Source organism: Pipra filicauda, unplaced genomic scaffold (assembly GCF_003945595.2).
Source record: "Pipra filicauda isolate LSUMZ 115617 unplaced genomic scaffold, ASM394559v2 scaffold93_size3172892_pilon, whole genome shotgun sequence".
NCBI classification, from domain to species: domain Eukaryota; kingdom Metazoa; phylum Chordata; class Aves; order Passeriformes; family Pipridae; genus Pipra; species Pipra filicauda.
In genome coordinates this window covers 635690-652992 of record NW_024105131.1, presented here as the reverse complement: position 1 = coordinate 652992, position 17303 = coordinate 635690, and the positions used below count along the sequence as shown (strand labels likewise).

Sequence of the window (17303 nt, the reverse complement as noted above, 5' to 3'; positions counted from 1 at the left end):
GTGGCAACTCAATACTGCTGCTGGCTAACACACTAAGTACTGACATCTATAAATGCTACATAATAGCATTTGTCTGCTACTATAAAGTCTACCTCTGGCAGCAACACAAATCAAGAACTCAATTTCTTCTAATATCTTCATTTTACATCTTAAAAAAAAAAAAGCCTATTTAAACTCTGAATTGAGATAAAGACATGCATTTCTCTACCTCTTTTAAGGAAATACACTAACAACATTCCAGGAAAATAACTTTGCAATAAACACATCCTGTTAAGACGAGAAAGGGTAAGAAAGAATGACGACAGAAGCTTGGCTTTATCCTTGCTTAAGCCCAAGAAAACTAGCAGTCACAAGCCACTGACTGGTCTTTTTCTCTGAACCGTCATATTCTATCAAGATAAGGCTGTGGCTTCGAACCACAGACAAAAAAACTCAGTGCGTTTGTTAAGGACACGAGAACATGGAGTTTCCTCACTGCTCCATTCAAATCAAAATTAAATATTCACTGAATTAATCCAATGGCTCAACGGAGTCATCAGCAATATTGCACTGCCTTGAAATTCTAGAAGTTGGATAATATTTCTTGATTTAAAACATGTATGAAGTAGTTTACCTCCTTAAGCTTACCTTCAAACATAGCTAACAGTACATCAGGATCAGTCTTCACATCTTGAACTGTTTGCCATGGTATTAAAAATGGCTCTTTGTGCACAATCCTTGAAGGACTGACATTTGCTGGATCATAGAACTTGACTGGGAGAATACCAAATTCAATTAAATGTATGTAAGCCAGCCAAGCCAAGCAACGGTCACTTACAGTAAGGTGTTCTGATATCATCTTTTCATTTGCTGATTTTAAAGCATTCTGTAAAGGTTAAAAGAAATACATTACATTTAAGATTTAAGAACAGAAAAAGAAACAGGAAGAGTGAGTTTTAATATTCTCAAATCTTTTCCACAGAAAGGACAGGAACTAATTCTTTACATCAATCATCATCATATTCAGTTTATGTGAATGCATGACTATGCAAATCATATGGATGATTTCTAGGAACAGGTTCAGAAAAAATGCAGAAGGTTGTTCCTTTGGAAAGAGAGACACCTTGAAAACATGCATCTCCCAACGTGTTCCATTTTTCTGATTAATTCTCCAGTTACTTCCAGTTCCACAGAAGTAATACATTAGCTCTAGAGACAATTCATCTACAAGCTGGATTCAGCTTAATATATCCTACTAGGTTTTGTGGGTTTGGGGTTGTTGGTCAGTTTGGAGTTTTTCTTTATTAAGGTCTAGCTATAAAGCTACTAAGCTACAGCTAGTCAAAAATCAACTGAAGCAACCACCACCTCTAGACATACTGTTTTAAAAAATGTCTTGGAAACTTTACCAAGAACAAGGATATTGTTTCCAATTTTTCAACTAATTATACACAAAGATAGAATAGTCCAGTTAAATCAGCAGATCCCACGTAAAACAACTGGAGCAAGCAATTAGATAAAGTCTAAACACAAACTGCTCCTGAAACAGAACAGAATCTCATGACTAGTGATGTGCCAACATTTTTTGGGCAAGAAGGCAGAATGGTCAAAGAGTGCACTTTCAAGGGAATGAATGTACTTGCAAATTTATACAAAATTCAGCAGGACACACATCCTGAAATAGATGAAAACTGATGTTTCAAAACAACTTCACTTATTCGCTCTTGAAAATATTTACTTCAAAAAAATTGCTTTCAAGTCTTCTAAAGAGACAAACTTCTATTTACTCTGAAGTAGCAGCTACTTAAATATGGTTAAATAATCACTCCTCAAGACATTCTTTTCAACTACACATTCCAGATTAATATTAAAAGAAACAGAAAGTGTCAAAAAAGTGTTTGGCTTTGTGATTATGCTTTGCAGAAAGGTAAGGGAAACCAATCTGTGTTATTCTCCCATACACTCCAGATTTCCGTCTCAATTTGACAGAGAGTTTCTTCTCCCTCTGTTCTTTTTGGTAATTCAGAATTACATTTCTCAGTACATTTGGGGGAAGCCATCATAGCATTGCACCTTCCCATTCCAGCTGGAGCCAGACCAAACTGCGAGGGCCTCAAACCTCGAATAACATGTCAGGCTACAGCAAACAACAGGCATCACCTGCTGGGAGGAATAAAAACCTGCAACTGAAAGGACAGCAGCTCCCACTTTGGGGAGAGGATGATGTCAGCACTCCATCTCACCCTCAGCCACCACTTTTATCACCTACACAAAAATAACAAGTCACCTAAATTCTTTCTACAGTCACAGTTTTAGGCTGAGGTAACTCAGTGACTTTGGAGCTCATGAGAGCAATAAAATCCGATTTAAACAGTCTCCAGATTTGAGAGCAGGGTAATACTGTTAGATAATATCATACTATGCTTTTTCCCAAGAACTACAGGTTTGATAATTTCTGTAGTAATTTTGAATACCTGAGGCAATACATTACTCAACAGGGCCTTCACTGCAAAAACTGCTCAATGACTTACTGGAAGTCAGGAAATACAGCATGTCCCTAGGAATTATTTTGAAACATAGTGGTCTAGGCTATTAGCTACACAAAAAAGGCAAAATAGATAAAAACCCTAAAGGTATATCCAGATTTTACAATGGCATCATATCTCAAAACAGAATCCTCTACTTGCTGAAGGAATTCTCCTAGTGGAAGAAACAATTCTTCTCAAGTTGAAACTATCAGAGTCACAGGCATTAAAAAGGTGAAGGTATGAAGACACTCCTGGGGTGTAACTCAGGAGTTACCTGCAGCAGAATAAGAGCATTCTGATGTCTTCCTGTAAACAGGTTTAAGTGAACCCTGTAGAGGAGAGTCTCCAGCAGCTGAAAGGACACAAGATTTGGATTTTCTCCTCCCCTTGTCACATCCATTAGGAACTGTAACATCCTCCCACATACATAGTCTTTTCCATCAAAGGAATTCTCCAAATTCAAAAACTAGAGAGAAATAAGTCAGATTAATAATAACAATCAGAATACAAGTAAAGCTTATAAGCCAATGTTTAAAAATCACAGAAATCAAAGATTTTGAATAGTGTCTTTCACTATCTTATGAACTGTATTTCCCTCCCTCACACCAAATTTTCACATTAAACCTCAAAATATACCACTTTTAATACATGTAAGAACTAATAGCCAATTTTTGCAAAGCCTAAGAAACAAAAAATAAGCAACAAAACATCTTGATTTGAAATAACTTTTATTACCTGAGGAAAAGTGATGATTTCTACAAATAACCTGCAAGCAGAACTTGAGTCGCTTCATTTTCTGAGCAACTTCTGAGTTTTCAAAAACCTACAGTGCTTTTCATTTCACACTTTCCCTGTCATATGTACTGGCTTTCTACAGTAGAAAATGCACACTTACAGGAACATTTCACATACGCTTTTTTTTTTTTACTTACTGTCCACCAGATTTGATAAGAAGGAGCATATTCCACTGCTGTTTCACACATTTCCTGTATCTCCTCCTTGGTTCCTCTTTTTGAGAAAAGTCTGAGGTAATGACACCAAATTTCAGGATTTTCTTTGTTGTTCTCAAGGGCTCGAGCCAAAACATTTAAAGTAGAATCTAAACACTCAGATGATGAGCTGTAGAAGTTAAAAAGAAAAGCACTTGCATCACCTGTGTTGGTATAATGACTTACACAATATCAAATATGAAAATGAACGCTTTGAATTAGAGTGGAAGTCATACACACTTAGCCTTCCTTTTTTTTAAATGTGTTGTCCTTTACTATCAAAGTTTCAGTAGGTTTTAACCCTTCAAAGCTTATTACGTGCAATTATCACAGTGCACAGAAACACGAGAGAAATAGGAAAAGAGTGCCAATTCAAATAAGAGTCCAGTTTAATGAAAATGGGTAAGATTCATCTGTAAGCAAAGTTCTCAAGCTGCAAGCATATAAAGGCATTTACATTGCACAGGATTAAGAACTTCAGTAGGAATTTCAAAGGTATAGTAAAGTAAGTTATTGTATTTACTTTCTACAGTCATTAAACATAAGCATATCATACAGGTTCTCTGCCTCTAAACCATTTAAAAAAATGAAATTTTACTTTCTGAGATAACTATCATGAGATGATATCCACAGAGTAATATTTGTTCAAATAACTGACTATACTGCAAACCACAAAGCTGAGCTTTAATTCATAGACAAACTCGCATAAAACCACAGAATGCTTCTGAGGCCACATTTATTCTGAAAACATCTTTCGAAATTATTTTGCATAGACAGAGAGGAAAAGAAGTCCCAAAATAAAAGTAACAGAATTAACCGTAAGTCTGAAGCTTTCCCAACCCCTTCTATCACGACTTTCACCTACCACACCACTCAAGTTTCTTCAGAGTACTGAGAGAGGAGGTGGCTGTTTAAAGAAAAGGATGCATTGTTTTCCATTAGGTTTTCTCCCTTCTTTTCTTGGTCACTTCCCAAGAACACTTATATTTAAGTGTGCTCTTCTTACACTGCCACTTGCTGGTAGTATTTTCCTTTGAGTACCAGCCTTTCCAGTTCTATCCCTTCTATTGTTCAGGCACCTACTGATACAGCTGAACTGATCTTTTGCTACTTTTTCCATTATCTACAGTTTAAACGAGGCTCGTAAAGCAGAGCTGCTCCTCTCCATTCCCTGTTGCAGTTACTTAAGTCAGTACCTCATTATTAAAACTGAAGTCAATCGTCATGATGGATGAAATCATCATGACAGAATTCCCACTGAAATGATGTGACTGCCAACATAAACATGGTACCCTGCAGTATAATTTTAAGGAAGAGAAGCTATAGAAACTTAGAAATCCAAAAGTTAAAAAATATAAAATAAGAAACCGAGCACTCAACTGGGCCATTTCTACAGGGATAAAACCACCTAGCAGAACTGTTCTTATAAGAAAGCTTTCTGATGTAAGTAATTTCAAACATTATTCCAACCATTCACTCTGTAGTAGAGGAGTAACTGATTTGAGTTTATTGGTCCACTACTTGACCACTGAAAGTACAACATTCCACTGTAATCTTATAACACGTTAAGTTGTGCACTTCTCAAACATGAACAATTATTTCTCCCACACTGCTTTCCATCACCTTCCATTCTGAATCAGAATCCACCCAAAGATAAACCATCAGTGCAATTTATTGCTCATATGCAATACTACGTACAGCAGGAAATCGGATCTAATCTATTTTTTAATCTGCTCTTAAGTAATAAATTATTTGTGGTGCTGTTAAAGAAAATTCTTTAATATCAAAAAGGAAACTTGATCATAGCAGCATGGTTAAATAAAACCTAAATGCAGCAAGTGTCTAAAATCCAATCTAAAATGCAGGAGACATACCCTTCATTTTGATTCAAGTATTTATATGCAAGTTTAATCCAAAGTTGTACATCACAGGGGTTTTCTTGGACACTTGCTTCCAAGTTGGAAATGTCATCAGTCTCACTTGTAAAATACCGGACATCATCTGGAGTGACCACGGCATCAAGCACTGGAACTCTTTTTTTATGTTCTGTGGGATGTGCTGCAAAAAATATTTAAAAAAAAAAAAGTTTATTTTCGAAACAGAAGTGACCTGTAAGATCAGAACTCACACAAGAGGTGCATTTATATATTTCAAACAGAGCTACTGACCAGAGCAAAATATGGTTATTTCAACATCCTTTAAAACTTAAAACCATGCTGTTTGTTGAGAACTGGTTATATTTCAAATGTGAAGAAAAAAATAAATAGCCCTAAAAGGCTGACTTGATCAAGAGACATCAACTAAGCCAGTTATTTCGGCAGCATTAGGAACTAGACCCATTTGACAAAGAAAAATTCTGAGTCTCTAAAAATCCTTTTTAGAAGATTTGCTAACAAATCCAAAAGCTCCTACTTGCATGAGTCACATGTGAAACAGTCATGTTACTGACACTCTAGCAAGCTTCCAAGTCTCAAATGCTGCTTACCAGCAACTTTTTAACTGCTGACCTCACACCAAATTGTAACTCTGTAAGAATTTAAGATAACTGAACACACAAGGTTATCTTAAGGGTTCAGGGTGGAATAAAAATTTTAAAAAATCCTAATGATACACGGACAAAGCTGAAACGTTCTAGGGAATTAGTTCCTTATGTTCCTTTAATAACAGGTAATTAGAAATTCCACCTTTATTTCCAGTCACATATTACAGGAAAAAGAATCTGGTATAAATACAACCGACTTATATCAAACTTTACCCAAAAACGTATGGAAAATAAAGTTTGCATGCAGGAAGTATAAAGCCAAGAGAGCTATTAAAATCACTAGTTTTTTCAAGAACTACTTAGGAAAATCAGGTGTTTGGAAGAGGTTGATAGGTATTTTCCTTCAGTGCTCTTTTTCATTCAAGCCACACATCCAGATTACCATATTTAATAGGTCCAACAAACTGCTCCTCTTCACTGCTGCTACTATCTAACAGGGGTTTTCTCCAGTACTTTGGCCTCCACTTCCTTTTCTCTTTCCATGTTGTATGTGGAGGTGCTGTAAACAAAGTAATAGAAATTCTTTTCCTTTTCTGTATTCAAGAACAAAACGGTTTTAGATTTAGATTTTAGATAAAAAGATTCTATGAGTACAACACAAGTGTATACATTTCAATACTACTTATTTAAAATTTATTGTGATCAAGGGCATAAGTAATTTCTACAAATTGCACTCCAAAACTATTACATTATTGCCTTAAAACAAACTCTGCTGTCTTTAACTTACCATAATCAGTATTTATAATACCAAGGTAAACTAAGCAACACAAAAAAATATTCTTGGTTTACCAAATCACCAAGGTACTTACATAGTTTTAAGAAGTTTATATATATTGTATTTCATCTACCAAGTTACTTACTGTGACTTTTACTCTCATTGACATTGCTGGCCAGAAGAACAGCCATCTGATCCACTGACATACGGTCTCTGTTTATACCAAAAAGTTTTTCAACATATTTTTCTGAAACAAGAATATTTGTAGCTTAGGTAAATATATAAATGAAAACATTCAAGTAACTTAACAGCAACTCAGCACAATATATGCTAAATTCATAAAATGTGACTGCTTCAAGAGGTATGGTAATTTAACACACTAGCACAAAGAAATGAAAAAATAACTAAGTTCTCTTTGGCAACTTGCCTATATGGCAAAGGCATTGTTATGAAATTCCAGCTCCACTGAAACAGATCAGTCCAGTAGTTACAAAACTGAGGAAGGAAAGAGGGAAAGATGCCATGCTCATTCCTCCCCAGTCCCCTGAATCCCAGCAATACTTTATTGAGTGAAATATTCCTCAGAACAATGATTTTTTTTCTTTTTGTAAAGACACCAAGGTTAATTAACCACTACAAAGGACTGAACTGGACAACTGAAGAAACCTACTGTTTCACATAGTTGTAACATATATTGCTTCACATCAAAATCCTTGTGCTCAGGGCTTTTAATGAAAGCCATTTCCTTCAGAAGCGAATCTTTGGATACCAAAGTGAACAAAAGACTCTTAAAAACCTGTGGCAGCGCTGATCTCCTCATCGGTGCTTTTTTCTGAGCAGCCAATCAGTTCTAAATTGTAAGACAGAATATCCTGAAACAGCTGCTTGCGGCTGAGAGTGCAATCTTTCATGTGCTGCCTAAAATAAACAAATAAGCAATTAATACATTAATCACAGCAACAAATTATTAAGAAAGTTTGTTTTAGTGCACAGTTGGGTGAGGCATAAAGAAAATGATACCCAAAGAAAACATTACAGCTCGCTTTGACATTTTGGTCAAATATATCTAGGCCTTCTCTAAACTTAAGTCTGCATCAGGAACTTAATCCTAGTCCCCATTATTTCACTTACTCTTTAAAATACATGTCTATACACTCATTTTGCAATAACACAAAACCACAGTATGTAGAACTTCACAGTTCAAATAAGGTAGTTACAAGAATTAGATATCACTTTTTATTTAGAAGAATCAAATGATGGTTTGGTGACAACAGCTAAAAGCTGATCCAGAAGAGCTAAAGTTCACTCCTATTATATTTTTCCAGCAATTATAAGTTTCCAAATTGAGTTTAATCCTAACCAATTCATATCCATTTTTAAGTGCACAACACTGTTAAACAAGTGATTTTTAAAATACAATTTAACTCCAGTCTTCCAAGAAACAAATTTAGCCAGTATTTTCCCAGAAAACTAGAATTACTCTACTACGATAGTATTATTTTTTTAATTATGTATTTGGTGTATGCTTTTCTTCTCTAGTGTGTTTAACAGTATCAACCACTTCCTAAGGTTCTATGATAGCCTGAAGTTACGAAGCTATGAAGTGAGACCAGTCCCATCTGAATTACTAGGTAACCAAAAGATGAAATATTCTTTAATAGGCCATACTACCTTTCTAAATATACATCTAAAGAGCCTCCTTTTTCTTCATGGCTTAGATAAAAGGGTTTTTTTTCCCTTCCAACTAAGTATCTGCAATAGGGTATCAAAAAATAACCTTGCCCAGAACTCGTGCATATCATCATATATCCAGACCTTTTAAAGAAATGAAAGCCATACTTATTTCAGACAGTCAGAAATCAAGAAGAGAAGTATAGTTGAAATTAAGAAAATTAAAGAGAACTCACCACTGACAGTCATCATCATTACATGTGCCTGTTAAATCAAAGCGGCAGAAACACTGTTTTGGCTCAATCATATTGCTATATGTTATTGAACTGAGGTACAGTTTTTCCTTGGTTCGAAAATACGGACTAAACCTAAAATGAAAGAGCACATTATTCTGATGAAGTGTACAAGGCAAGACATCAGTTCTCTAAAAAAAATAATCAAAGCTCAGTTTCTCTGTATTAAATCTCATTATTTCCAAAACCATGCTACTAACCAAAAGCATCATTAACCTACAAGTTAAGAAGAAGGTAAAGAAAAAGTGGAAGAGGAAGAGAACACCACAGTACTTCTCAATCTAAATAAGTTCTGCTCTAGTATTCTCTTCTTTAGGTGCAGAACTTCATTCATACGAAAACAGGAAGTGTAGTAATGACCCAGTACGGAAAGCAAACAACTGAAACTGCATTTCAGTAGTTTCTAGAAAATCTCATGCTCTAGGCAGCCTAAGATCGACATCAAATGAAAATGTAAAGAGAATTGCTAAAGATTAACCTGAAGAAACAGTGAACAGATTTTACAATGTGTAAGCGAACAAAACCCAGTCTGAGTTGAGCAGACTAATGCTTATTTTAGATCTTTAGCTAAAGTTTGACTACGTCAACTTCGGGATTTCTAGTTCCTTCAGGAATTGAAGTAACAACCTACACGAAGTTAAAAAGAATACTCACGTAAAGATGGCATCCTCCATCTTTCTCTACTTAAGAGCATAGAAATAAAAAACCTGAAACATATGGTAGGATTCAACTGCTCCATTGTAAATTCCAGACTTTTGTTTTCTCAAATTTGATGTGTAGGAACAAAATTCTCTTTAGTCAAAAAACAGATGTGCCAAATTGATTACATTTGCAGGTGTTAATGTCAAGTCAGGATGAATCACTGTGCTCATGCCTTTTTCCACTGAGCAGGAATCCAAAAATAAATGACTGGATAAATCTCGACTCAGACAATGTAAATCCTAGCCAAGTTCAGAGACTGCATAACTGAAATATGCTTCTTGGATTTACATATTCATATTGGATATAAAAATCCTGTTTTCAAGTGTTTAACTATTATTTTTAATTTAGTTATATCAAGCAGCATGCAATGCAATGTAAAGCAGCATACTGCACAAAAACAAGGGACTTGTACATACCAGAAAACGTGACTAAAATCATTAGATTCCATAAAATAGACAAAATTGTTTAAGGATAGTCAAGTTTGTCACGCCTAGTCTTTCTGTACATGCCTGGGTATCTAGGAAAGAGCAGTGATGAATACTTGAACAAGAAAACAGACACAAGTCAAAGAGCTACAGTCTTCGTACCTGTAGGATTTAAATACTAGAAGAGGACTACGATATGGTCCAAATGGAAATGGTTTCACTTCGGTTTGTTTATTTTGAGATGTAAGAAAATCCACGTCCACTGAAATTTCCTAGGAAACAGATAAACAGATACACAGTAGTTGCAACACCACCTAATAAAGACAAGCTTCATGTTTAGTTGTAAAACACTTACCTGACCACACAACAGATCTTCCTTAGGTACTATAGAGGCAGTACTTGTCAGCAGTAGCTCTTTCAAGCTGTCAGCTTTAGCATAAAGCTTTTTCAGTTCATCAATATTCAACCCAAGGAAGAGCTCAGGCTCCTCTGAAGCCTTTTTAGAAATTTTGTTTATAGTTTCTTGCTTTGGAGTGTCCATGTGTTTAAGATTTGGTTTAGTGAAAGAATTAGATTCTCTGAAAGATCTCCTTCGTTCTCGGTTTGAATTAGACAGAACTTCATCATCAAAGTAATTTTCTTCACTGTCCAAAGTCAACTTGTCCTGTGTAAGGTCATGAAGTGATGGCTGAGGTAATGTAAATTCAGATTCCTCTTCTGCATGAGGTGTAGCATTTGATTGTTCCTTGGTTTGAAGCGCACGGGCTTCCTTCAATTTCTGAATTTTAAGAGCATATTCATACTCTAGTTGTTGAAGTCGTTTTTTCTCCAGTGCGATCAATTCTGCTGAATGCTTTTTCGGACTTGATGCAGGGGAGGTCTCCAATTTCAACATTTTGCTTGGCTGAAAAGAAAAAATTCCTTTTATTTCATTTTCTCATCTACTGATTATTGACACGAAGTAAAAAATAGGCAAAATGTTTAATTCAGAATTTATAAAAACATATTTTAAAAAGTCTTGTCTGAAGATTTCAACAAACAGCAGAAAAACCACAAAAGAGTTTGTCACAATTCAACTGGCAGGTTTTGCAATAAAAGTTAGCCTACATAATGTACAGGCTTAAACAGAAGTTTTGGCCACACTTAAAAGGTGAGCTATAAAGCAAGTACATACAGTGATGTTGGGAGTGCAAACGCAAAAATTTACAAACATATTTTAGCCTTGCTTTTCTGCATTTTGTTTTCAAAACAATATCAGAGCCCGCCCCTCTTCAGCAACTTCGCTTGATAGTTTTAACAAAATCATTGATGCCTACAGACAGTAAAGTACTTCCTGCCTTCCTTCACAGGAACATAGCTCCTCTTATTTATTTATGCACAGCATTCCCCTACCATAGAAATGCAGGCTTTGAACAGTTTTCTTTCTCAACTCGTTAATGCCTTTTTTGTTGAATCCTCAAAAATGCACACAACCATTAGGAAGATTCCCTGCAGTGCTTTTGAAATGTTTTCCTGAAATTCCATTTGAATTTTCTTAATCAAAATTGCTACTCTTTTTCAAGTACAGTTTGATTTAAGAGCACACTGACTTACTCCAAGATGATCTTGCTCTAGCTTCCGTTTCCCAATTTCCTTACTTGCTACCGCTTTTGCTCGAGCAAGTTCTTCTCCGTATTTCAGTGCCAGAGCTTTTTTTACTGTAACTCTCTGTTGAACTTTATGAATCTTAAAAAATCAAATAAACAAACAAAATACTACAGTAAGGTGCAAATTTACAGATATGACCACATAATAAAATACAATTAGATGAATCAATGAAATATAATATAACTACATGGGAATTAACGGTTAATTCTAAGAAAGCCTACTGCCTCCAAAAATCAGGTTTCCCATTTCAAGGCTTCCAACTCTAGGAAACAGAAACATTTCAGAGTGCAAGTTACATGTTCCTGAAGTCTCTTGAGAAATGCCTTATTAGCATTCAAGATCTTCTCTGTTGCTTGTAGCTGTTCAGCCAGTTTGTTAATTTTATTTTCAGCAATTCGAACATTCTCTCTCTTCTTGGCCTGTTGTTGTAATAAATTTTTCAAGACAGATTCATCCTTCATCAACAGCATTCTAGAAGTAGAAAAGGTACATCATAAGATTTTTTCCAAAGGGGAGCTGCTCACAGCTATCATTGCTCCTCTGAAACCCCACTTATTTAAAAACACAGCTCTCCTCACACTTCAACAACAACTGAAGTTTCTCCAGTCTTAACATCCATAATAAATACTGTTAGTACACACAGCAGGTTTCAGCATCCCAAGTTCAGCATGTCAGTATAATGCAGATGAAAACATTCTAGTTACAATGACAAGGGAAGGAATGTATGTATGTATCTTTAATACTGTTTTTAATATTATGACATCCAAAACACACATGTTCTTGCTTTCTGTTAAGTAACAACCCAGTTCCTCCTTAGGACGCATATGCACATGAGCAGATTAAAAGCCATAATATTATGCCACAATAGTAGATAAATACAAAAAGCATTAAATGCATTAAAGGAAGCAAGAAAAACACTTGAGTAAATGGTTGTGGATAAAGGGAGGAGGGAAGACTGTCCTTCAATTGATGACTGACCACGAATCAGTTTGTTCACAAGACCACACAGAAATAATCCAGTGGCAAGAGAAGCTGAGAACAGGATGCAAAGCACTTATACTTTCCACAGTAACTTGAAATAAGGGTGGGAAACATGGAAGAGGCATGCTAAAAGAGAAAAGCCACACAGGGAAAGATTCAAACAGCATACCTATTCTGCAGAAACACTCATTCATATATATATATATACACACACATGTATATGTATATATATGTATATATATACACATCAAGCATAACTCACTAACTTCAAAGTGTACCAATAGTGAAAAGAACACTCATTTTTTCATATTTCATAGTTATTAGGTGGCACAGATCATATTCTAACCACTGAACACAGTTAAAAACAGTCAGAATGACAAACCACACTTAAAAGTTACCAAACACCACACTGGCACTACCACACAATTCCTTTTGCACAGCAACAGAATTAAAGGCTGAATAGCTCAAGACAACAGGAAACTGAACATTTGCTGTACTTTAAATGCTAGATGTTAAAAAACATTACTTACTATTTCCATCCTGCTAAGTAAAGAAGGTAGGACTTATGACAGTGTAATACATACCTGTTTTTCTTCAGCTTTGCTTCTGCTTCTGCGACTTGTTTTGTCACTACTGCTATTCTCCCAATTCCATCAACTTCACCATCAGAATTTGCAGGGGACGAATTGTTCCTCAGTGGATCAGACTTAATTAAGCGCTGCTTCTCACGACTGAAACAGAAATGTTAAAAGGAAAGATTTTCAGCAGCTTCAACACTCATTTTGATGTATACTCGCAATAATTTTAAAATCTTCAAAAAGAGTAGCAGAACAAGATTTAAAGTTAAAAGAAAAAGTACTTTCCACAACTGCAATCAACTACTGTAAGTCAGTTCATAACCAAGGATTTTCTTTAGACTTCTATGTTGTCCTACTAAAAATTGCATGAGAGAAAAACCTGAAGGTTTTCAAACTCACATTTTCCTTCCAATTACAAAAGTAAACTAGTAAAGGGCTACCAATAATACACATTTTACACTAACAATTAAACTCAGTTGTACCTGGCAATCTCTTCTTTTAAAAGTCTGTATTCTATCTTCTTATCTTCTGGTAGAGCCTCTGGAGTTCTCATTGGATCATTTTCTTTTTCCGATTTTGGAGGGGCTTTGATTTTTGATGCCTGTTACAATGAGATTCAAGTCAATACCAGTCACACTGGTTTAAAATAGAGCTACCAACTAGCATTTTTAAGAGGCATTTCAGCACAAACTTAAAACTGTGCAAGGTCAGTAAGATCTTTCAGGCCGTACTTTTTGCTTAAGGATGCATTGAATTTTAATTGAAAAAAAAAATCAAACCAAAATATATTACAAATTCTACCTTCAGGATGCCATCCAACAAAAAATTATTTTGATTAGTTTGCGCAATCCAAATTACAATGTAATTGTCCAGACACAAGTAACATACTCACTCTCGCCCATTTCTGATGTAATCTAGTATTTCTTGACCAAATTACAAAGCAAAATCATTACCAAATAAACTTATTAAAATGCTGATAGTGCTTACCTCAACATTTCTCCTTGCTTCCTTTATCATAGATTCTAGTCCTCCAAACACACTGCTAGTTGAGTTAGATGGCTCTCCATCAGACTCACTATCATCTGAGTCATTTAAGGTAACCACAACAGACTTGTGTTTTGGAAGCTGTTGGGAGAATGTAAAGTTTTACAGAAAGAAGAAAAAGTTAGAGGCACAGGTATAACTGCGGACATATTTACTAGAAGACAAAAAGGAGGTTAACTCCTTTTGTTATGGCACATCAATTCCACATAAGAAAAAAAATAAGCATTTGTACATCTCCACTACAAGAAAGTAATACTGTACGCATTTTTGGCAGTAAGATGAAAGTGCCAAACCTATTCCCAAGTATCTGGGGAATACTTACATCTCCATGGACATAGCATACAAATCTCAAATTTCTAACTCCTATACTCACTGAATTATTTCAATTGTAATTAAACTTATCATCTGTCATTTGCAAGAAATTTTCTCAAATAACTGAGAGGTAACAATCAATCAAATCTGCATTAGAAATGTGGCAGACATACCAGAACTCCCTCATCTCTCTGCTACACAGTTGTGATGCCTCTTGTCCCACAGCTGTACTTAGCTGACCTTACAGTGAGACAGTTTAATTGGCAGAACAGCAATAGTATGTAAAGAACAGATGAAACAAAATTAATCACTTTTTGCCAAAATCACTAACTTAAAACACTCACTGAAGATCAGATAACTGCCAATTCCAGCACAAATAAAGATGCAGAAACAAGAAGACAATTTAGATTAACCTCAAATGCTCTGGAATTACAGCTTGGAAAAAAACAACTTATTTCGCATTTCCAGGACTGCTCTTCTCACATCTCCCACTGTAGGTCTGGACAACTTTAGTTATACATTTAACCTTTACCTCAGGACAGAACCTCTTCAAAGCTCTAAGTGGTTTTTAAAACATTAACCCTATCAAAAAAACCCTGCTTGTTAAAATGAAAAATACTCAATTTCCACATTCAGTTCTTTTTGATATTCTCTTTCTGGACAATTCTTAAAATATGAGTCATATTTACTACTTCTAAATGTAGTAGAGCTGCATCATTTTTGCACGACAACAGGACGGGGTAGGTGAAATCTCAGTTTATGTTAGTGCAAGAAGACAGAACAAGGCACTGGTCCACTCCTCACAAATATTCTCATCCATCCACACTCAGACATGTTAACACTGCTCACTGAAAAAACTCAACTCCCCCTAGAGGGAAAGTACTTTTTCCCGCATAAGGTTAGCTTTCTAACCAGTTTTGGATGTTAAATAATTAAGCAGTGGCACTGATGCTCCAGACCCCACTTTCAAAGAAGGGAGCAGGACAAAGAGCAAAGATAGCCAGGAGCACGAGAAAGAGCAAGACTACGTCGTCTTTGGCAACAGTGTCTGTGCTAATCTGGAAAAGAAAGTAAGAGAACTGTATTTACGATCTTTTAGTTCACTGCATGCTGGTGTGTTTTGATGCTCTCCTAAGCTATAAATTCTTGCTTCAGTGTCAAATTCTTTCCAGAAGAGCATATGGATTACCTAAGTTGCTAATAATTCAAATATTTAACTGAAGCTCCACTTTTCTGTGTCGTATCACTAGAATACCTAAGTCTGAACTTGCTGTTCACCTGAAGTGAGGTCACCTTCAACTCACAGTCTTATTAGTAGAAAGCACCAGTATTTCCTTACTGTGATCACCGCTCGTGGAAGCCTTGGTACTCTAACAAACTTTGTATTTTGCACCCGTGGCTGAGACACAGTATTAATACTGACAGCAGACAGATTGCTTCTTGGCACAGACTGTAAGTTATCTGGAACAGGAGGGGAAGGTGGACCACTGTTACTTGATGTTTCCTAAAAAAGTAAATCAAAAATACGGTCTTAAAAATACACACCAAATACAGCTATTTAAAAAGATGTCAGTATAAATGAGACTCTTTCATATATGCCCTGGAATTTGAAATTGGGATTTAGGCAGACTACCCAAATGTATTAGACAAACATTGCAATTCTGCAGTAATATCAAAAAGGCACACAAGAGCATGCCAGTTATTCACAGGTCAGTTGCAAGAGATCACAACCTTTTAATAAGGTCAAAACCAATGTATACTTTCAAAACCACAAACTTTGCTTCTCATTCCAAAAAAAAATCCCCAAAACAACAAAAAAAAAAACCCAAAACAGCTAACTTCTCCTAACTCCTCTTGACAGAAGTCTAAGATAAACTTACTTGTCTTGCTTTCTAATGAGCAGTTGATAAATAATAAACATTTTCCAGCAGAAAATCCCCATTCGAGTGAACTTACTCAATTTTCAGCACCTTGAAGTTTCATAATTTCTTCAGAAATAAACAGTAAGCTACAATTTACAATTCAAAGGATGTTCCAGGGTAGCTTTTGTGTCAGTTTCTTTTAGGGGTCAGAGGGTGATGGAAATTCAGAGACATTTTTGTAGATTTCTTTTTTAAAGTGATGAGAAAGGCAGCATAAAACCCCTGTAATCCTCAATCAGCAAGTCACTTTTAAGTTTTGGTTAAGATTGCCATCTAGAGGCTTACATTCAAAAACCAAAGAAGTACCTCAGCTCTGAAAGCACGTTTGTTGGCTAGAGATTTGAGTAATTCTTCTCTTAGGAGCATCTCTTCTTCCTCTTCCTCATCAGCAAATGGAGGTTTAGGTGGCTGTTCAGGTTCTTCAGGGGGAAGGGGGGGAAGAGGTGGAGGCGTCTCAAGAGAAACACAAGGAATACCCTCCATGTAGAGATGGCTCAAGGACGGTACAGGCTGGGAAGTAAAACAAGGGTTTGAAACGTGAAAATTACTACTGCTTTATGATTACTTAACAGAGTTTGAGACCTAAATTGTTTCATGGTTTAAAAGTAACAAACTGTGACAGTTTAATTAAAATTCAAACTGCATTTAGATCACAGTCAAAGGCTGTCACTAAACAATTACTCACACAAGTTAATGGAAACAACAAGGTTACATCTGGAGAGTGGAAGCTGTGGAGACATACAAACTAAATAAGACTTCTGAACCAGATACAGTCTAGCCACACAAATATAGTTGAACAGCAGTCTTTAAACAGTTTTATGAATTTGTCTTAGCTAACAAAATTAGTTTCCCTTGGTCAAAAATTCAGAAGCTGTCATGAGAGGGAATGGCAACTTTCTACTGCTTTACTAAGAAGAGTAACAATCATTCAGCAAAGAAAATTGGTGGGGAAAAAAACCCCACACTAATTCTATT

The 17303-nt window shown here is 35.7% G+C and overlaps 1 protein-coding gene across 4 annotated transcripts in view; it reads right to left on the bottom strand.

The window, feature by feature from the left end:
* The window catches only part of ZFC3H1 (zinc finger C3H1-type containing), a 41953-nt gene that overhangs the window by 11332 nt on the left and 13318 nt on the right, over window positions 1-17303 (bottom strand). For all 4 annotated transcript variants that reach the window (XM_027721910.2, XM_039391308.1, XM_039391309.1 and 1 more), the window contains exons 8-24: window positions 16635-16838; window positions 15746-15910; window positions 14038-14175; window positions 13533-13651; window positions 13057-13203; window positions 11788-11962; window positions 11438-11569; window positions 10200-10748; window positions 10007-10116; window positions 8661-8792; window positions 7550-7671; window positions 6899-7000; window positions 6421-6537; window positions 5371-5554; window positions 3440-3626; window positions 2782-2973; window positions 628-865 (exon numbers count right to left, since the gene is read on the bottom strand). In XM_027721910.2, coding sequence (XP_027577711.1) covers window positions 628-865; window positions 2782-2973; window positions 3440-3626; window positions 5371-5554; window positions 6421-6537; window positions 6899-7000; window positions 7550-7671; window positions 8661-8792; window positions 10007-10116; window positions 10200-10748; window positions 11438-11569; window positions 11788-11962; window positions 13057-13203; window positions 13533-13651; window positions 14038-14175; window positions 15746-15910; window positions 16635-16838 — 3013 coding nt within the window. The remainder of the gene's footprint in view (window positions 1-627; window positions 866-2781; window positions 2974-3439; window positions 3627-5370; window positions 5555-6420; window positions 6538-6898; window positions 7001-7549; window positions 7672-8660; window positions 8793-10006; window positions 10117-10199; window positions 10749-11437; window positions 11570-11787; window positions 11963-13056; window positions 13204-13532; window positions 13652-14037; window positions 14176-15745; window positions 15911-16634; window positions 16839-17303) is intronic.